We start from the raw sequence: 19,236 nt of genomic DNA, 5'->3' as shown, positions 1-19,236 counted from the left end.
AAAAAGACAAACAATAGTACACATGACACAACATAGAAAACTAAGGAATAAGCAACACGAACCCCACCAAAAACTAGGGGTGATCTCAGGTGCTCCGGAAGGATAAGCAGATCCTGCTCCTATGTGGCACCCGTCGTGTTGATTATGTGATAACAACTCCGGTAAATAGTCTAATTCGGTAGGTCACATTCATGACAGGGAAGGGGATTGTAGTTTTTGTTTTTGAGTCTTTGTTTACTCCTTGGTTTTGATTGTTATTGTCTATATACATATACTATATACTATCAAAGTTATGTTTCATGCATTGATCATTGGTAGTTGTACAGATGTTTTATCGTGTGTTTTAGTTTTATAATATAAGGTTAGGCTAAAGTGGAGGTTTTTTGCGCACATAATTTTTTTTTGTCAAACAAAATTGAATTAGGGCCTTTATAAAGTCTAGCTATAATAGGCGTTTGACGTAATTTTCTACGTCTGCTTTTTTCTCTTGGTAGTTCCTTTTTTTCTTGTTAATGAATTAGATGATATATAATTGCAGAAAGATACCAATAAAGTGCCATAAAAAGTGTCCGTGTGTTCCACCTTGTGTGTGTCCAACCATATATAAACCTGTTTGCGGGAATGATGGTAACACTTACAGTAGTCAATGTCAAGCTAGATGCAAGTAAGTAATATACATCGGTATAAGGACATCATTCGGAAATATAGCTCAACATGCAAACTTCTTATACGTTCAGGTCTTTCACATCCAATATTTTATGGAAATATTATTTATAAAGCACAAAAATGTCAGTATTCACCTCAGAAGCTAACGAAACCTTTAAATAAACTTATTAAGAAGGGATATAGTTACGATACTGTTGTCAGGTCATTAAAGATTGCATATTTTGGCGTTAATATTGATTCACTTATAGGGTCTTTGCATCGGAACTAAACACATTTATTATTAATAAACCAGTTGTTGGAATGACACGGGTTATGTTCTTCTCATATATGTTATGATGGTATGATACTAAACCCCTCACGGGGTGGATTGTGCCTGATATTCATATGATGAAGACATAATTTTTCAATCAGTTTAATTGAAGTCTGGAGCAGGCATGTCAGTTAACTGCTAGTAGTCTGATGTTATTTATGTATTATTGTCATTTTGTTTATTTTCTTTGGTTACATCTTCTGACATCAGACTCGGACTTCTCTTGAACTGAATTTTAATGTGCGTATGGTTATGCGTTTACTTTTCTGCATTGGCTAGAGGTATAGGGGGAGGGTTGAGATCTCACAAACATGTTTAACCCCGCCGCATTTTTGCGCCTGTCCCAAGTCAAGAGCCTCTGGCTTTTGTTAGTCTTGTATTATTTTAACTTTTAGTTTCTTGTGTACAATTTGGAGTTTAGTATGGCGTTCATTATCACTGAACTTTCTCGGGAATTTGTCGTTGCATTGAAGACCTGTTGGTGACCTTCTGCTGTTGTCTGCTCTATGGTCGGGTTGTTATCTCTTTGTACATTCCCCATTTTCATTCTCAATTTTATTATAATTTAGTTAAGGGGACAATCAATAAAAAAATCATCCACCATTTACAAAAAAAAGTCAAACAACGCTTAAACGCTAACAGCAGTCAAGAAAATACAGCACATGGTGTAGTCAAGTCGTAATCGGATGCAAGAACAGTCCTGTCTTGTTTATCTTGACTGACTGAACAGACTTTACACTGTATATTATGACAGCGTTTGAAAGTCTGAACAAATCTTGATGTTTTTTTTCTAGCAGTAAATACAATCGATTAAGACTCGATCAAACCAAAATGTTCGTTTCAGACTTAGAAATATTGCTACTAGTGAGAGAGACTCGAATACACGAACCTTACTACACATTATGCTGACAGACAAAAAGAACCATTAATTGTATTATTGTTCAAACTTTGCAATTTAAATTGTGTCTTCAAAGCGCAAGTCTAAAGATAAGCAAACACAAATATAAATAAATACATAAATTTATTTCAGAAATGTTGGTATAAAGTGTGACCAAAAATGTCCCTGTAAACAGAAGTGTGTCTGTCCTGCTGTATATAAACCAGTGTGTGGATCAGATGACGTGACGTACGATAATCAATGTACAGCAAATTGCAAGTAAGAAAACTAACGATAGATGTATTTAGTAAGTACAAATTTATATATACACGATAGAATATTGAAACCATTTATGAGTAAAAAGATGCATTTGTGAAGATTCAGCATGTAAGCCGGATATTGTATTTCCACTGCTGCAAAGTTGACAAAAACGATGACAACAAGTACATTTTTACTTTAGAACATGCAATTTAAAGGTTTGTTTTTAAATTCTTTTTTTATTCTTTCATAAATATCATAATTCTAATTCTTTCGTTTTGTTGGGCATTCATTCTAAGAAAAGACTGACTGGTGAGTTACATGAACCGCAGAATTTTGAAATGTGTTTTGTTGGGCCGATTTCTTTGGAAAGCCAACGAGGTCAAAATTCTTAATTCGTAACTTGTCAATTCGTAACTTGTCAATTCGTAACTTGTTACAGTGTAATTTCTAAAGTGTTAATTCGTAAATTGTTAATTTGTAACTTGTTACTGTGAAATTCATAATGATTAATTCGTAAATTGTCAATTTGTAACTTTCACCTTTGTAGTTTCAACGTTCTTAATCGGTAAATTGTCAGTTTGTTACTTGTAACTGTGCAATTTCATAATGCTTCATTCGTAAATTGTCGATTTGTAACTTGTATCTTTGTATCAATATTCAACATTCTTCATTTGTTAATTGTCAATTTGTAACTTGTAGATTTCAAAATTCTTTATTGGTAAATTGTCTTTTTGTATATTGATGTTTTGTAACTTGTAACATGTGACTTGTCGATTCGTGAATTGTCGATGTGTGAAATGTCGAAGTGTTAAATGTCATCGTTGTATTATGCTAACGATCATTATGTCGACAGATGGCGCTCGGGTTCTCCTCGGTGTATAATCCTTCTGTAAGTCGGAGTACCTCCATGTGGAATATACACCTAAGTAATTTTAATCCATTAATTACAGCAAATGCGTCTAAAAAAAGCAAAACAAAAATTACATGTTTACAGGATCCCAGTTTTATTTTTATTACTGACGTGAACTTTCGTTCGGAAACTATATAAAAAAACCATCCCGACTAGTTCAGTCCCTCAACATAATTGATCTCCCCTAATTACGAGGTTAATGAAATAGTCGTTGGTCAGTGGAATATTACGACTGGATTATTCAGGTATATACAATAAGGAGATGTGGTAATAAACCGTATGATTGACAATAAGACAACTATCCACCAACGCGAAGTACAATTAAAGTCCATGTAAGCAACTATAGGCAACATACTGCCTTCATCAATCGGCTTTAAAAGGCTACATCATTACTGAAAAGGAGTATAAATCAATTATGTACAGCGTATACATATAAAAGATAACAAATAGATAAATACATGATTGTTTGTTTTATATGGCATCAATAAAAGGGACTCGGTTTTATATTGAGGTAACCTCGTATACACATGTTTGTTTACTGTACTGGTCACCAAACCTGCAATGAGGTGTGTCACTTCCTTTATTAAGGCATATAGATGTGTCGGTGGAACGGGCTTCCTTATCAACTTCGCAAATATATAACTGTCACTTGGCAAGAAATTTCTACTTAATATTTAACCGGGTCAAAACAAGACTAAACACATGAAATATAAGACGGTGCTGGAAAAATACTAATATTGTCCTGGGCCCGCAAATTAGGACTCAATGTATAATGGCAGAAATGGTTTGACAACCATCATTCATTAATATTATAATCTCAATATTAAAATTTCAGAAAAGAATATAATTATCTAATGATATGTTTTAATACAAGAAACAAATGGACGAACAGTCTTTTTTTATTTGGCTCCTGAGTAATGAACATAAATCAGGAATCTGATGTACAGCAGTTGTCGTTTATTTTTGTAATTTAAACGTGTTTCTCGTTTCTTTTGTTTTTTGTTTTTTTATTTATGGATTAGACTGTTGGTTTGCCCGTTTGAATGGTTTTACACTAATAATTTTGGGGCCCTTTATAGCTTGTTGCTCGGTGTGAGCCGAGGTTCCGTGTTGAAGGCCGTATCTTGACCTATAATGAGTTACTTTTATAAATTGTTATTTGGATGGAGAGTTGTGTCATTGGCGCTCATACCACATCTTCCTATATCTATAAAAAATGTTTAATGATATCATATAAGTTTTTTGTAAAACAAACTGAATGAAAAAATATTTTAAATGAGCCATTAGTTAATGTATACTATATATCAAAACTGTGTTGAATATGCACTATTTTGTAATAAAATCTAAAGGAACCAGAAAAACTAATCGAGGCCCTAAAATTTGAGATATTGTCAACCGGAATGCGAGAAACCGCATATATTTTAAAGGTCAGGCAGCGTTTTGAGATCTCAACGAGTAAAATACAACAATATTCTAACTCATTTTTCGTATAAACAGTATTTGAATAGAACCACATTGAAGAAGCGTAGTGCGTACACCGAGCGTTGACAGCCGTTATGAAACTGCTCTCGTGCATCGTCAATACATCGACGGCGCTCTCTCTACCGTTGTATTAAATATAAAAAAAGAAGATGTGGTATGATTGCCAATGAGACAACTATCCACAAAAGACCAAAATGACACAGACATTAACAACTATAGGTCACCGTACGGCCTTTAACAATGAGCAAAGCCCATATCGCATAGTCAGCTATAAAAGGCCCCGATAAGACAATGTAAAACAATTCAAACGAGAAAACTAACGGCCTTATTTATGTAAAAATATGAACGAAAAACAAATATGTAACACATAAACAAACGACAACCTGAAAGCCGGTATTTGTACCCAAAAACGTTCCCCTACAGATACAGATCTAAAAGGATCATGGTACAAGATCGAAATATACTAGGAGGTGTCCCCTCTATATATTTTTTAATGACCATGATCGTTAAACTATGAAACTGTTTATTTTTTACTACACGCGTCACCTACATAAATTTGAGAATGGAGATGAGGAATGTGTTAAAGAGACAACAACCCGACCATAGAGCAGACCACAACCGAAGGCCACCAATGGGTCTTCAATGCAACGAGAAACTCCCGCACCCGGAGGAGTCCTTCAGATGGCCCCTAAACAAATATATACTAGTTCAGTGATACCGGACGTCATAATGAACTCCGAATTATACACAAGAAACAAAAATTAAAAATCATACAAGACTAACAAAGGCCAGTGTTGTTTTTTTTTTAAATTTCAAACCCCCCTTTTTAATACTCCCACTTTTAAACAAATTGACGCCCTCTCCCTCTGACTTGTCAGAGAAAAGATCTTGTCATATCACGCCATTTGCATGAAAGAGGCAATTATCTCTTATATGCTTACACTAATTATACCCCACGAAACGAAGTTGCGGAGGGTTTAATGTTTTGATCCGTCCGTCTGTCTGTCTGCCTTTCCGTCCGTACGTCAGTCCATCGGTCCTGTTTCTTGTCATCGCAACTCCTCTCAAACCACACAACAGAATTTCATGATAATAAGGACATACTAAGTAGATTTGCATATCGACAAGAAATTACAATTCATTTTTTTTCTAGAAGTTACGCCCCTTTGAACTTATGTGCTTCGATATACCTCTGCAACAGTTTGTCGTCGCAACTCCTCTGAAACCACACCACAGAATATCATGAAACCTTGTAGATAATAAGGACAAGTCATACTATGTAGTGGCGGATCCAGAGGGGGGGGGGTCCGGGGGTTGGAACCCCCCTTTTTTTCGGGCGATCAATGCATTTGAATAGGGACATATAGTTGGAATCCCCCCTTTATCCTGGGTTGGGAACCCCCCATTTTTAAAATGGCTGGAACCGCCCCTACTATGCAGATGTACATATCGACAGGAAATTATGATTCATTTTTTTTCTTATACAACTTTTTTTTCTTACAGTGATTTTATTTCTCCAGTGACAATCAAACGGTGGGGACGTGGGGCGTGTGAGCGCGCTCAATAAGGTTCTTTAATTTTATTTCTCCACGAAAATATTTGCACGTTATTTGGGGTTTGGTCAAAGGAGTATGTATTTGGTCAGTTTTAGAGTAAAATGATAGACAGAAGACCCAGGCGGAATACAACCTGGTTTGTTAATAGGATATTAGGATGTTACGAATTCATTGCAAATGATTTTTTATTTTATATTTGACATGTAAATTATTTTTTTTTTTAGGTATATTGATTAAGATCGTGAATCATTTCAGTTAATTAACGATTAACAACATGTTAGATTTAGTAAGGTTGCCGGGCTATAAGGAGGTGTGGCACCAGGTGGGGTTCATATCGGGAGTACGGGGCATTAAGCAGCTTTTGAGATCGAGGGACTCTTGGTTATACATTTTTATTGTAGGAAATCTGGTAGCGACAATTTTTAAGCTTCTTGTCCAGAAAAATTCAGTAGGCATATATATTAATACATAAAATTGAGAATGGAATTGGGGAATGTGTCAAAGAGACAACAACCCGACCATATAACCGACAACAGCAGAATAGAATATTACTAGTACTTGGGGTTTTCAGTAATGATGTAGCCTTTTAAAGCCGACTATAAGAATAAGCATATTTTATTTCCAATTAAAGGGCCCTATAAAGAGCCTTCATGACATTACATACAAGTACGTAAGATTAGACATAAGTTAGAGACATATAAGAAAACAACTTAATACTATTAAAAAGGCTATAAAAGGCCAGGACAGAACCAGATAATACAATTTACATCTTTAAAATATACCATTTAAAATCATATACCACTTAAAATATGTATATGTGTGGCTAATTTGCATTTATTATTTTTGAACTTCTCCTTATTTCTAGATTTTTAGATAAATACTTTCCTAAACATTTATACACATTTAAATTTTCTTGTGTAAATAGCCATAAAAACTTTGAAAAATTGTCTAAAGATTGAAAATTATTACAATTTAGAGAAATTTCAGTAAAAAATTCATTTCTGTTACCAATATATAGTGGAAATTCAGTTACAAAGTGTATCTCATCTTCAACTTTATTTAAAGTACAGTATAAACATTTTCTCAGTGTCCTATTCACATAAAGTTTGGCATATCTATCAGTCCCAATCCTTAATGGATGAGCGCTTATTCTAATTTTACAGATTTATTGTCTTAATCTAAAATCTTTTAGATCCAAATACTTTTCAAAACAAAATAGAGTTTTAAAGGAAAAATAGGTAGCAAGTTTACCTTGATCTGATTGTAAAACTTTATTTCTATTTTCCTTCCAGAAATGGATATAGTTTTTATATAGCTTATCTTTGATAAATTTTGTGAAAGAGTAGATACTGGTTTTTAAATTACATGTTTGAATGCCCAGCTTTTTTAAAATACAGTCTATACTTGAAAACCATGTATTCACTTTATTATTGTGAAGTTCTTTACTACATAAATATGCATCATATAATAACATGTTCTTAGAATTATCGAGTCGATGATAATATTTCAACATTGTTAATATAATATAAAAATACATTGGGTATTCTCCCTAGTTCAGAAGTCACAGCAAGATTACTGGATTTTTTATTTACACCTAGAACATATTTCATAAATTTGATATGTGATTTTTCAGATGTATCATTTGAAAACACCTTTTCTAAAATATATTGATCATTTTTCTTACATGCAGCTGAGTTTACAGAAAACATACCCCAGACTCCACATCCATAGGTTAAAAATGGTCATATAAATGGAGTAAAGTTGAAACACAAGGCCGTTTTGACGATGACATACATTGTTGTAATTTAAAACATACTTTCATAGACCTTTTGTACAGTTCATCTTTACATTGAAATTTTTTTCCACTGGGTATAAAAGTGATGCCCAAATATTTATAATTATATGTACAACCAATAGCTTTTTCACCTAGGTAAAAAGGGAGATTAAAATGTCTCCCTGTTTTATTAAAAATCATAACTTTTGTCTTGTTCTCATTTACATTTAAACACCATTTAGAACAGTAATCGTTAAGCATGGTTAACCTCTCTTGCAATCCCTCTGGTGAATCTGAGAGAATAACAATGTCATCAGCATACATTAAACAATCAACCCTTTGGTTATTAACATTGACATGGTTAACACAAGAAGAAAAGACATCAGGGAGATCATTAATAAAAAGTTTGAATAAATTGGGGTTTAAAACATCCCCTTGTCTCACTCCAATAAATGATCTAAATAAAGGAGTTGATTGGTTGTCAATTTTGACACATAGCTTACTTTTATTATACATAATATCTTTAACTATAGCATATGTTGTGTTGGAGTAGTTCAAGTTGTATACCTGTATGAATAACAGAGTCGAAAGCTATATGGTATACGGTTTTGTCATTGATGGAGGCTTTAGGTTGCCTATATATATAGTTGCTTACATAGACTTTAATTGTACTTCGCGTTGGTGGATAGTTGTCTCATTGGTAATCATACGGTTTATTACCACATCTCCTTATTGTATATACCTGAATAATTCAGTCGTAATATTCCACTGACCAACGACTAGTTCATTAACCTCGTAATTAAAAGAGATCAAATATGTTGAGGGACTGAACTAGTCTGGATGTTTTTTTATATAGTTTCCGAACGAAAGTCCACGTCAGTAATAAAAATAAAACTGGGATCCTGTAAACATGCAATTTTTGTTTTGCTTTTTTTAGACGCATTTGCTGTAATTAATGGATTAAAATTACTTAGGTATATATTCCACATGGAGGTACTCCGACTTACAGAAGGATTATACACCGAAGAAGAACCCGAGCGCCATCTGTCGTCATAATGATCGTTAGCATAATACAACGATGACATTTAACACTTCGACATTTCACACATCGACAATTCACGAATCGACAAGTCACATGTTACAAGTTACAAAACATCAATATTAAAAAAGACAATTACCCAATAAAGAATTTTGAAATCTACAAGTTACAAATTGACAATTAACAAATGAAGAATGTTGAATTTTGATACAAAGATACAAGTTACAAATCGACAATTTACGAATGAAGCATTATGAAATTGCACAGTTACAAGTAACAAACTGACAATTTACCGATTAAGAATGTTGAAACAACAAAGGTGCAAGTTATAAATTGACAATTTACGAATTAAGCATTATGAATTTCACAGTAACAAGTACAAATTAACAATTTAAGAATTAACAATTTAGAAATGACACAGTTACAAGTTACGAATTGACAAGTTACGAATTAAGAATTTTGACCCCGTTGGCTTTCCATAGATTTCACGTGTAGCATCAGTTTGTTACAAATTAAACAATGGGAACTTGCTAAAGTTTACGAATAACATTATAATGATGACCTTTATTGGAGTAGTGAAATTTCAACGCTTCCTTTGCATTGCTACCATTTGTTATAAATAAAACTTTATAAACAGTATTGAAAATTGACCTTTGTATCCCGTTAAGTGCTAATTGATGTATAATGCATGAATGTCGTAAATTTTAAAAAAGGTTGAATTTTACAGACGTGTGACGGTATCATGTAAAGGTAAATGTCCGCCATACAAAAGTGATGTGTGTGGAGAGGACAACAAGACATACTATAATAAATGTTTTGCTAAATGTGCGTAAGTATGCCATTAAATGCCAAACGTGCATTGGTATGCAATGGTATGCTAAATGTAATAAACATTTCATGATCAATTTGCAATAGTATGTCATATAATGCTTAATGTGCGTAAGTATAGTACTAGTATACTATGTTAAACCAAATTTGCATATAAGTATGCCATGATATTCTAAATATACGCATGTTATACTTTTCTAACTGTGCGTAAGCATGCCATGCTATGCTAAATGTGCGAAAACCTGTCATGCTATGTTAAATTTACGTAAGTCTGCTCTCCTATGCAATATATAAGTAAGTATGCCATGTTATGCTTAATGTGTGTGTCTGTCATGCTATGCTAAATATGCGTAATTATACAATGATATGCTATACATGCATATGCGTAAGTATACCATTTCAGATCGAACTTGAATGGAAAGTTTCATCAATGTGCATACATTTTCCATATTATATCGAATAGTAAAGCTGTAAGTAGTCCTGTTCTAAGTATGAATGGCAAAAATATCGCTAAATCTGGGGTGATCGATTGAACGCAAAAAGAGCGAGATCTGCTGAGTCGACTTGGTATGCGTCAACCACTTTTCAACTCCAGGTTATTGAAATAGGTCGACTATGATAAAATAGAAAAACAGAGGATATTAGTTGTCCATGATCCATGACAAAGAATCAGTATAAACACAGTAAAAAAACACTAAAAGCAAAGGAACAGTGCTTTATTACTGTATTTCATCTCACAGTCACAATGAGGCCTCCAAGACGGAGCAAACAAAAACAAACTCTCACCTTATTGCATTTTTGACACGTCCCCTAGCACCGAATTTAAGAGAAATTCAATTGAATATTTTTTGTAAGATGTAACACCACCAAATCGGCCTCGGACAAAAAGAACACCCAGAACGTGGAAGTATTAAATATTTAAAAACAAAATCCTACGCATAGGTGAAAATTAATGTCCTAGGATTACTGTGTGGAATATATTTTGGTAATTGTATATTGATTGTTTCTTGTATATAAAGTACATGTTTTGATGTATGCAAAATTCCGGTAGCGGGTAAATAACAGTACATTGAACCCGTCCTCATCATGTCCATAAACGTCTGAAAATGAAATAATTTAACGTGGAAAGGAATGGCGTGCGTCTCATCAAAATTTTAGTTTACAAACTGGTCTAAATTTGAGAAAATATTATGGCACCTCAAAAATAAATACACTATAAGTTTGAAAATCCAGAAGAGCATATACTATTATCATATTCGGTAAATTTTAGAAGAGGCAACATTTTTGTGACTTTAGAGTTGAGGTACATGCACAGTGCATTGTCCAACAAATGTGGGAGTATGCATGCATTATTAATTACTAAATGATTATCGTTGCAAAGAAATGTATATCATGTTAATATAATGTACCACGAACATGAAGAGTCAGAATTAAGTAATTGAGACATTCGATTATGTTTTAGTGAGGTTAAGACTAAATGTCACCAGCAATGTCCCTGTCCAGTAGGACCAACCACACACGTGAAACCCCCATGTCGATGTACACTACAATACAAACCCGTATGTGGAACCGATGGTAAAACATATAACAACAAATGTCAAGCTGCTTGCAGGTACAGTAACTTACAAATCAAATATGGCATTATATTGATTTTGTATTGCTCCGCAATTTGCTTATTGAAATATAAATGATTATAAATGTTCTAAAAAATCAATCAATTAAAGTAAGTCTTGTTTGTGTTGGAATGATGTACTGTTAGATATATAAATAACTGCAACGAAATATGACGAACAGTTTATATCTGAGGGTTTGGTTGGGGTTTACAGAATAGAAAATGAAGGGTATAATGTATAGAAAAATGAGCCATTAAAAAACTAAGGATAGAGAATATTGATGTGCTTAAATATAACAAAAAGAGAATAATGAGAAAAAATGTAATGAATACAGAATAATGATTTACAGTTTACAGAAATAAAGGACCGCCCCCAAGACCCGCATATATAAACGAGCATTACTTTTAATTATAGAAATTGTACTTTTAGCGAACCAAAATCGCGTACCACGGTATAACATAACCAGCTAATAAATGTTTATGCCTTACCCGCTACGACGTTTCCAGTCATTTCAACCACTTAGTAGTCAGGCCTTTTTGTATTGACATGATTTAACAAACTTTACTAAATTGTCCGTTTGTAAATTTTGAAATTTTTATAAAACTAAGGTTTCAACTCCCTCAAGCAAAGGTGGCTTAAAATGAATTTGGCTATTTATTTTAGGTATTTTTGACATATAGCTCTTCAACGACTTTCGGTACTTATCCATCTTCGGATTTCAAATATTTGGCTTTGAGGGTTCCTGATGAAGGTTAATCCAGAAAAGCGCTTCAGACGCAATAGTGGTTTTCCATTTTTTCCAGGCTTATGGGGGTAGAAAATTGTGACAAATAAGCGGTTAACTTTATATGAACAGCCACGTTCAGGCTTATGAGGTTACCTTGTATAAATTTTGCTTTTTGTATGTTTATTTAGAACATACTGAGACATACAATCCATTTTGTTAGATGAACATAACGAGACTCTTTATGTATTTTACATTTTATTTGTCTGATTGTTTATTAATATCACCTAGACTCATTTCCTTACTGTTTTACAGCAAAACCACTGTATTATGTACAGGGAAATGTCCTTGTACAAAGTGTATGTGTCCCAGGAACTATCACCCAGTGTGTGGCGTAGACGGTAAAACATATGGTAATACCTGTGTAGCGTCATGCAAGTAAGTGCAGTAGATATAAGCTTAAGTTCAAAGCTATCAAAATGGGAAAAAATGGTAAATATCAGAATAATATATATAAACATTTTTGCAGAACACCGACTTTTACTGTGTGCTTTCATTTGCTTATCATGATATGAAAGAAAGGTAATAAGTTGTCCACTTTCTGCATTTGAGAATTTTCAAAATTTGGAATTCTATTTCTATCTGGAAAATATATATACATGTAATTGCTGCCATAAGTAACAATGTGTAATGCGGTAATATATAGACATGTCTTTAATATTCTATATAGGGATGTAAAAGTATCATGTGACCACAAATGTCCATGCTGTACCTGTCCTTCTAACGTCACACCTGTCTGTGGAGTCGATGGTAGCCAATATTCAAACGAATGTCAAGCGAAATGTGCGTAAGTATATAACCATTAAAGCTTTTCATTCTTAGCATTAAGATTACATTTATACTCAAAGCTTTCGAGGTTTTATCTTTAAAGCATACTCAAAGCTTTCGAGGTTTTATCTATAAAGCATACTCAAAGCTTTCGAGGTTTTATCTATAGAGCATGCACTGTTTTAGAGGAAGTACAAATATTTTCAAATTATGTAAATAAAAATTGGACGTAAATAATGCAACTGTTTTTCAAAATACCAATCTATTGCTCAATCTATGAAAAGTACTGTTGCTCTGTTGTTTTCTTCTTATATACCGGTAGTTGATGTGTTTCCCTTGGTTTTAGTCTGTTACCCGGATTTGTTTTTGCTTAATCGAATTATGATTATTGAACAGTGGTATACTACTGGGGCGGTTATTATGACTATTGAACAGTGGTATACTACTGGGGCGGTTATTATGACTATTGAACAGTGGTATACTACTGGGGCGGTTATTCATTATAAGACTGATGCGGATTTTCTTTAAAGTACATGTATCATATATTTGTAATTTCAGTAAAGTTCCAATAAAATGCCATACCAAGTGTCCATGTGAGGAGGTAAAACCATGTCCTGATTCATACGAACCCGTCTGTGGGGTTAATGGCAAGATGTATAACAATGAATGCTATGCCAAACTGAGGTAAATAGGTTATTGAAGACCTATTGGTGACCTTCTGCTGTTGTCTGTTCTATGGTAGTGTTGTTGTCTTTTTGACACATTCCCTATTTCCATTCTAAATTGTATGCCTTTCAGTATCTCCATATAATTCATAAGAACTTTTTCAATTGTGACAAGTGAAAGAAAACACTATGTGTAATTAGACAAAAAAGCAAATAGGGTCTATAAAAACGGAATAACGAAATAAAAGAAAAATCAAGTTTGGAAAATACCTGCAACATAAGAATTTGTCCTTGCGATAAATTTTTTAAATCTACGATCTCATTACAATGGTGACTTAGGACTTAGTTAATTTTGTTTTTACAGTAATATTGCTGTCAAATGTAAGACTGAGTGTCCATGTCCAGAACCATGTGAGTGTCTTAAAACCTACAATCCTGTGTGTGGTACTGATGATAAAACATATGATAGCAAGTGTCATGCTAAATGCAGGTAAGTCAACACTAAACGTTTATAAAGGCATGATGGATCTTGTTAATTGGACATAACTTGTTGACAAATTTTGTAGTCACATTCCTTGATGGGTTTTTTTTTAATTATTTATATAGAAGTGTATGCCTAAAAAGAAGATATTACCTTGTCGGTACATCGGTGCCTCTTGATGTTTATTCGAACCCGACTGATTTACAGTGGCGTAGCTAGGCTATTTTCAAGTGTACGCCCCAACATCGGCTAGGGGTTTGAGGGTTCCAATCTGATCTAGGTTATAACACCTGTTAGTAGTGGGTTCGAGGAGGAGGCCCATTTATCATTATAAGCTAATCAATACATGTAGCAAGTTGATACTTTTTTTTATGTTAAATGTATTCATTGTGTTGATTTGGAATGTAATGGTCATTAGTGTAAGAGAAAACATCCCAACCAGTTACTTTAAAATATGTTTAAAAGGAACCATGGGGTCAAGCGAATACTCGACTAAAACCCTTTTTCGTACAAATGTCGTTAATGGATATGAAATGATTGATTTGCATAGATGTTTAGGTGCATTATGAAAATTCGTAAAGGGTTCTGTTAAGCCGTGGTTCTCGCTTTGGATTACCGCTTCCCGCGAAAATGGAGTCAATTTATCAGTCTATTACAGGATTTAAAATAATCAAACATTTTTTTTAGATATTTTTTATACTTGATCTAGAATATGTTAACTTCCGTCCAAGTTTCGTGACAATATCTGAAGGTTTCATGTGAAAAATAATTATCTCAGACCGTCAGTTAATTGCTGAAAGATCAGTCCGAATATCAATTGTAAAATGAAAAAAAATATACTGTTGCAAAATGGTGCATCAGACATTAATCACAACAACAAAAAAACGTCTGCCAAAGTTTCATTTAGTTCGATGAAGGTTTGACAGCGTTATTGAAGTGTAACAAACTTTCACAGCAGACTGTATCTATTGCAAAAAAAAATCCTTTTATCAGTAAAATACGGGAAATTGAAAATATAAATTTACCATTTTGTTCTGCATGGATATTCCTGAGAATTAACAGCTTCTGTCCAACTTTCGTAAAATTTCACAAGGTTTGACAAAATTATTGATATTCAAAAAACGTTTAACCATATATTGAACCTTGACGCCGCCGAGGAAATCTTAGTTTGCTTTTTCTTTTTCTTTTTTCGTCAAAGATCTTGCAGTCGGCTAAAATTCAAAGCACATATCAAATCTTAGCTGATTATGAATTGTTTTAAACAGATGGAAAGTTAAAAGAATTCCCGGGAGATTTAGACTTTGACTGACAGATAATAAACAAATATATAATACGGTACCATTTGATCGAAAGTCAATTTCGTCATTTTTGTTCGCAATTACAAGGTATTGAGGAAAGATTTACAAGACTGATGTGCTTCAAACAAGATCTTTTTAATTTATTGAGATTTAATTTTTTAATTACCATGTGAACAAAAAGAAATAGAGAAAATGTGCTTAAAAGATCAAGAAGAGAGATTAATATGGTGCTAAAATATAGAAAATAAAGGAACAGTGGACTTACAATCTAATAAATAGTGCAAAAAAAGAATAAGATCAATGTAGACGTTTCCTCATCCACACTGTCGTGTTTGTCTGAATATGTCATTACATATTCTCTTAATAGTACATTGCATTAAGAGGACTTTTGATTTTCCATTTATTATATATAATTTGTATGCATATATTTTTTTTAATAAATATTAAAGGATACAGTCTCGTATCTATGACCTTCCAAACTCAAGCATAACTCACGTTTTGTTTTCCTGGAACGGATGCAGTGTAATCAATTATTTCTTAATATGTTATATTGCGGCTTTAATTTATACTGTTTTTATTTCTTGTGAAATCAACAGCAAAGTTGGAATAAAATGTTCAGTTCGTTGTCCATGTAACTGTGGATGTTCTACAGAATATAAGCCAGTATGTGGAGCCAATGGTCAGACGTATGCCAACAAGTGTACAGCAAATTGCCAGTAATTGTATTTGTTTTTTAAATCTTTTAGAAATTCTCTATGCTTAATGCTTTTATCTGTGAAAGTGAAAAAAACAAGATATATGTGTTGCATTGTGCCTGACATGACATTAAAGAATTAGCCATTAAGTGGAAAGTTCTAACAAGGTATCCCAGATGTATCGTTTTGCTTTATATTAGCTCACCTGGCCCGAAGGGCCAAGTGAGCTTTGCTCATCACTTTGCGTCCGGCGTCCGGCGTCCGGCGTCCGGCGTCGTCGTCGTCGTCGTCCGTCGTCGTTAACTTTTACAAACATCTTCTCCTCTGAAACTACTGGGCCAAATTTAACCAAACTTAACCACAATCATCATTGGGGTATCTAGTTTTAAAAATGTGTGCGATGACCCGGCCAACCAACCAAGATGGCGGCCATGGCTAAAAATAGAAGATAGAAAATGTAGATTTTGGCCTATAACTCTGAAACCAAAGCATTTAGAGCAAATCTGACAAGAATTTAAATTGTTTATCAAGTCAATATCTATCTGCCCTGAAATTTTCAGATGAATTGGACAACTTGTTGTTTGGTTGCTGCCCCCCCCCCCCCCCCCCCCCCCCCCCCCAATTGGTATTTTTTAAAGAAATTTTGCCATTTTTGGTTATTATCTTGAATACTATTATAGATAAAGATAAACTGTACAAAGCAATAATGTTAAGCAAAGTTATATCTACAAATAAGTTAACATGACTAAAATGGTCAGTTGACCCCTTAAGGAGTTATTGCCCTTTATAGTCAAATTTTAACAATTTTCATTAATTTGGTAAATTTTTGTAAATTTTTACAAAATATTTTCCTCTGTAACAGAAGGGCCAAGTTTATTATAGATAGAGAAAATTGTAAGTAGCAAGAATGTTCAGTAAAGCACAATTTTGTCATGAATCCTTCTGTGTAATGTTTTAACATGCACATAGACCAAGCGGAGCGACACAGGCTCTTAAGAGTCTCTAGTTTCACTTCCCATTCTTTTCCTACGTGGAATGCATGTAGATAGAGTGATGGCTAATTATCAAAATCTATTCTTTATAATTATTAAAAATTGTCATTTCGGGCGAATGTAAGTATTTCATATCAATCGCCAAAAACATCATTCAATAAAAATGCAGGATACATTGTATTAACATGTATGTTCTATACTCAGAAACTAAAATGATTAAATACTTTGTCTGCATAAAATAGATATTTATAATATTGCAAAATGTATTGCGTTATTTCACTCCATTTTACTTTAAACAGCACATCACTTGATGTCCCTAGTTTTCTTACAAAATTCACTTAATTCGCGAATTGATTAAGATATATAAAACTGTTAAAATATTTAAGACACATATAATAATAAGTAACCGATATGATTTATAATTTGATTTAATAACTCGCATAAAATCCTATTACAATGCAATACTTTATTTTATTCGATAAAGAAAAATGCATAAATAGTCAAATAAATATGTCTTAAAATTTACGGTACAAACTATAAAAGCGTGATGTCTGAAAGTGCGGTATTAACTGTTATAGCACAAAAGCTAAATCTACAGTATTAACTATTATAGTTCAGTGGCTAAATCTACGGTATTAACTATTATAGTTCAGTGGCTAAATCTACGGTATTAACTATTATAGTTCAGTGGCTAAATCTACGTTATTAACTATTATAGGTCAGTGGCTGAATCTACGGTATTAACTATTATAGTTCAGTGGCTAAATCTACGGTATTAACTATTATAGCACAGTGGCTGAATCTACGGTATTAACTATTATAGCTCAGTAGCTAAATCTACTATATCAACTAGTATAGGTCAGTAGCTAAATCTACGATATCAACTAGTATAGCTCAGTAGCTAAATCTACGATATCAACTAGTATAGGTCAGTAGCTAAATCTACGATATCAACTAGTATAGGTCAGTAGCTAAATGTACGATATCAACTAGTATAGGTCAGTAGCTAAATGTACGATATCAACTAGTATAGGTCAGTAGCTAAATGTACGATATCAACTAGTATAGGTCAGTAGCTAAATCTACGATATCAACTAGTATAGGTCAGTAGCTAAATCTACGATATCAACTAGTATAGCTCAGTAGCTAAATCTACGATATCAACTAGTATAGCTCAGTAGCTAAATCTACGATATCAACTAGTGTAGCTCAGTAGCTAAATCTACGATATCAACTAGTGTAGCTCAGTAGCTAAATCTACGATATCAACTAGTGTAGCTCAGTAGCTTAATCTACGATATCAACTAGTATAGCTCAGTAGCTAAATCTACGATATCAACTAGTATAGCTCAGTAGCTAAATCTACGATATCAACTAGTATAGGTCAGTAGCTAAATCTACGATATCAACGAGTATAGGTCAGTAGCTAAATCTACGATATCAACTAGTATAGGTCAGTAGCTAAATCTACGATATCAACTAGTATAGGTCAGTAGCTAAATCTACGATATCAACTAGTGTAGCTCAGTAGCTAAATCTACGATATCAACTAGTATAGCTCAGTAGCTAAATCTACGATATCAACTAGTGTAGCTCAGTAGCTAAATCTACGATATCAACTAGTGTAGCTCAGTAGCTTAATCTACGATATCGACTAGTATAGCTCAGTAGCTAAATCTACGATATCAACTATTATAGGTCAGTAGCTAAATCTACGATATCAACTATTATAGGTCAGTAGCTAAATCTACGATATCAACTATTGTAGCTCAGTAGCTCAATCTACGATATCAACTAGTATAGCTCAGTAGCTCAATCTACGATATCAACTAGTATAGCTCAGTAGCTAAATCTACGATATCAACTATTATAGCTCAGTAGCTAAATCTACGATATCAACTATTATAGGTCAGTAGCTAAATCTACGATATCAACTATTATAGGTCAGTAGCTAAATCTACGATATCAACTATTGTAGCTCAGTAGCTTAATCTACGATATCAACTAGTATAGCTCAGTAGCTTAATCTACGATATCAACTAGTATAGCTCAGTAGCTAAATCTACGATATCAACTAGTATAGCTCAGTAGCTAAATCTACGATATCAACTATTATAGGTCAGTAGCTAAATCTACGATATCAACTATTATAGGTCAGTAGCTAAATCTACGATATCAACTAGTGTAGCTCAGTAGCTTAATCTACGATATCAACTAGTATAGCTCAGTAGCTAAAT

The 19,236-nt window shown here is 33.4% G+C and overlaps 1 protein-coding gene across 4 annotated transcripts in view; it reads left to right on the top strand.

Moving 5' to 3' along the window:
• Positions 1 to 19,236, top strand: part of LOC139491962 (agrin-like) — a 79,863-nt gene that overhangs the window by 19,992 nt on the left and 40,635 nt on the right. For 3 of the 4 annotated variants that reach the window (XM_071279948.1, XM_071279950.1, XM_071279951.1), the window contains 9 exons: positions 539 to 664; positions 2,007 to 2,132; positions 9,603 to 9,704; positions 11,166 to 11,315; positions 12,356 to 12,478; positions 12,771 to 12,887; positions 13,427 to 13,552; positions 13,898 to 14,023; positions 15,909 to 16,028. In XM_071279948.1, the coding sequence (XP_071136049.1) occupies positions 539 to 664; positions 2,007 to 2,132; positions 9,603 to 9,704; positions 11,166 to 11,315; positions 12,356 to 12,478; positions 12,771 to 12,887; positions 13,427 to 13,552; positions 13,898 to 14,023; positions 15,909 to 16,028 (1,116 nt within the window). The remainder of the gene's footprint in view (positions 1 to 538; positions 665 to 2,006; positions 2,133 to 9,602; positions 9,705 to 11,165; positions 11,316 to 12,355; positions 12,479 to 12,770; positions 12,888 to 13,426; positions 13,553 to 13,897; positions 14,024 to 15,908; positions 16,029 to 19,236) is intronic. The other variant, XM_071279949.1, reaches the window with a different exon arrangement.

This window comes from Mytilus edulis, chromosome 10, assembly GCF_963676685.1.
Source record: "Mytilus edulis chromosome 10, xbMytEdul2.2, whole genome shotgun sequence".
Taxonomy (NCBI): domain Eukaryota; kingdom Metazoa; phylum Mollusca; class Bivalvia; order Mytilida; family Mytilidae; genus Mytilus; species Mytilus edulis.
This window is presented reverse-complemented; position numbering and strand designations above follow the sequence as displayed.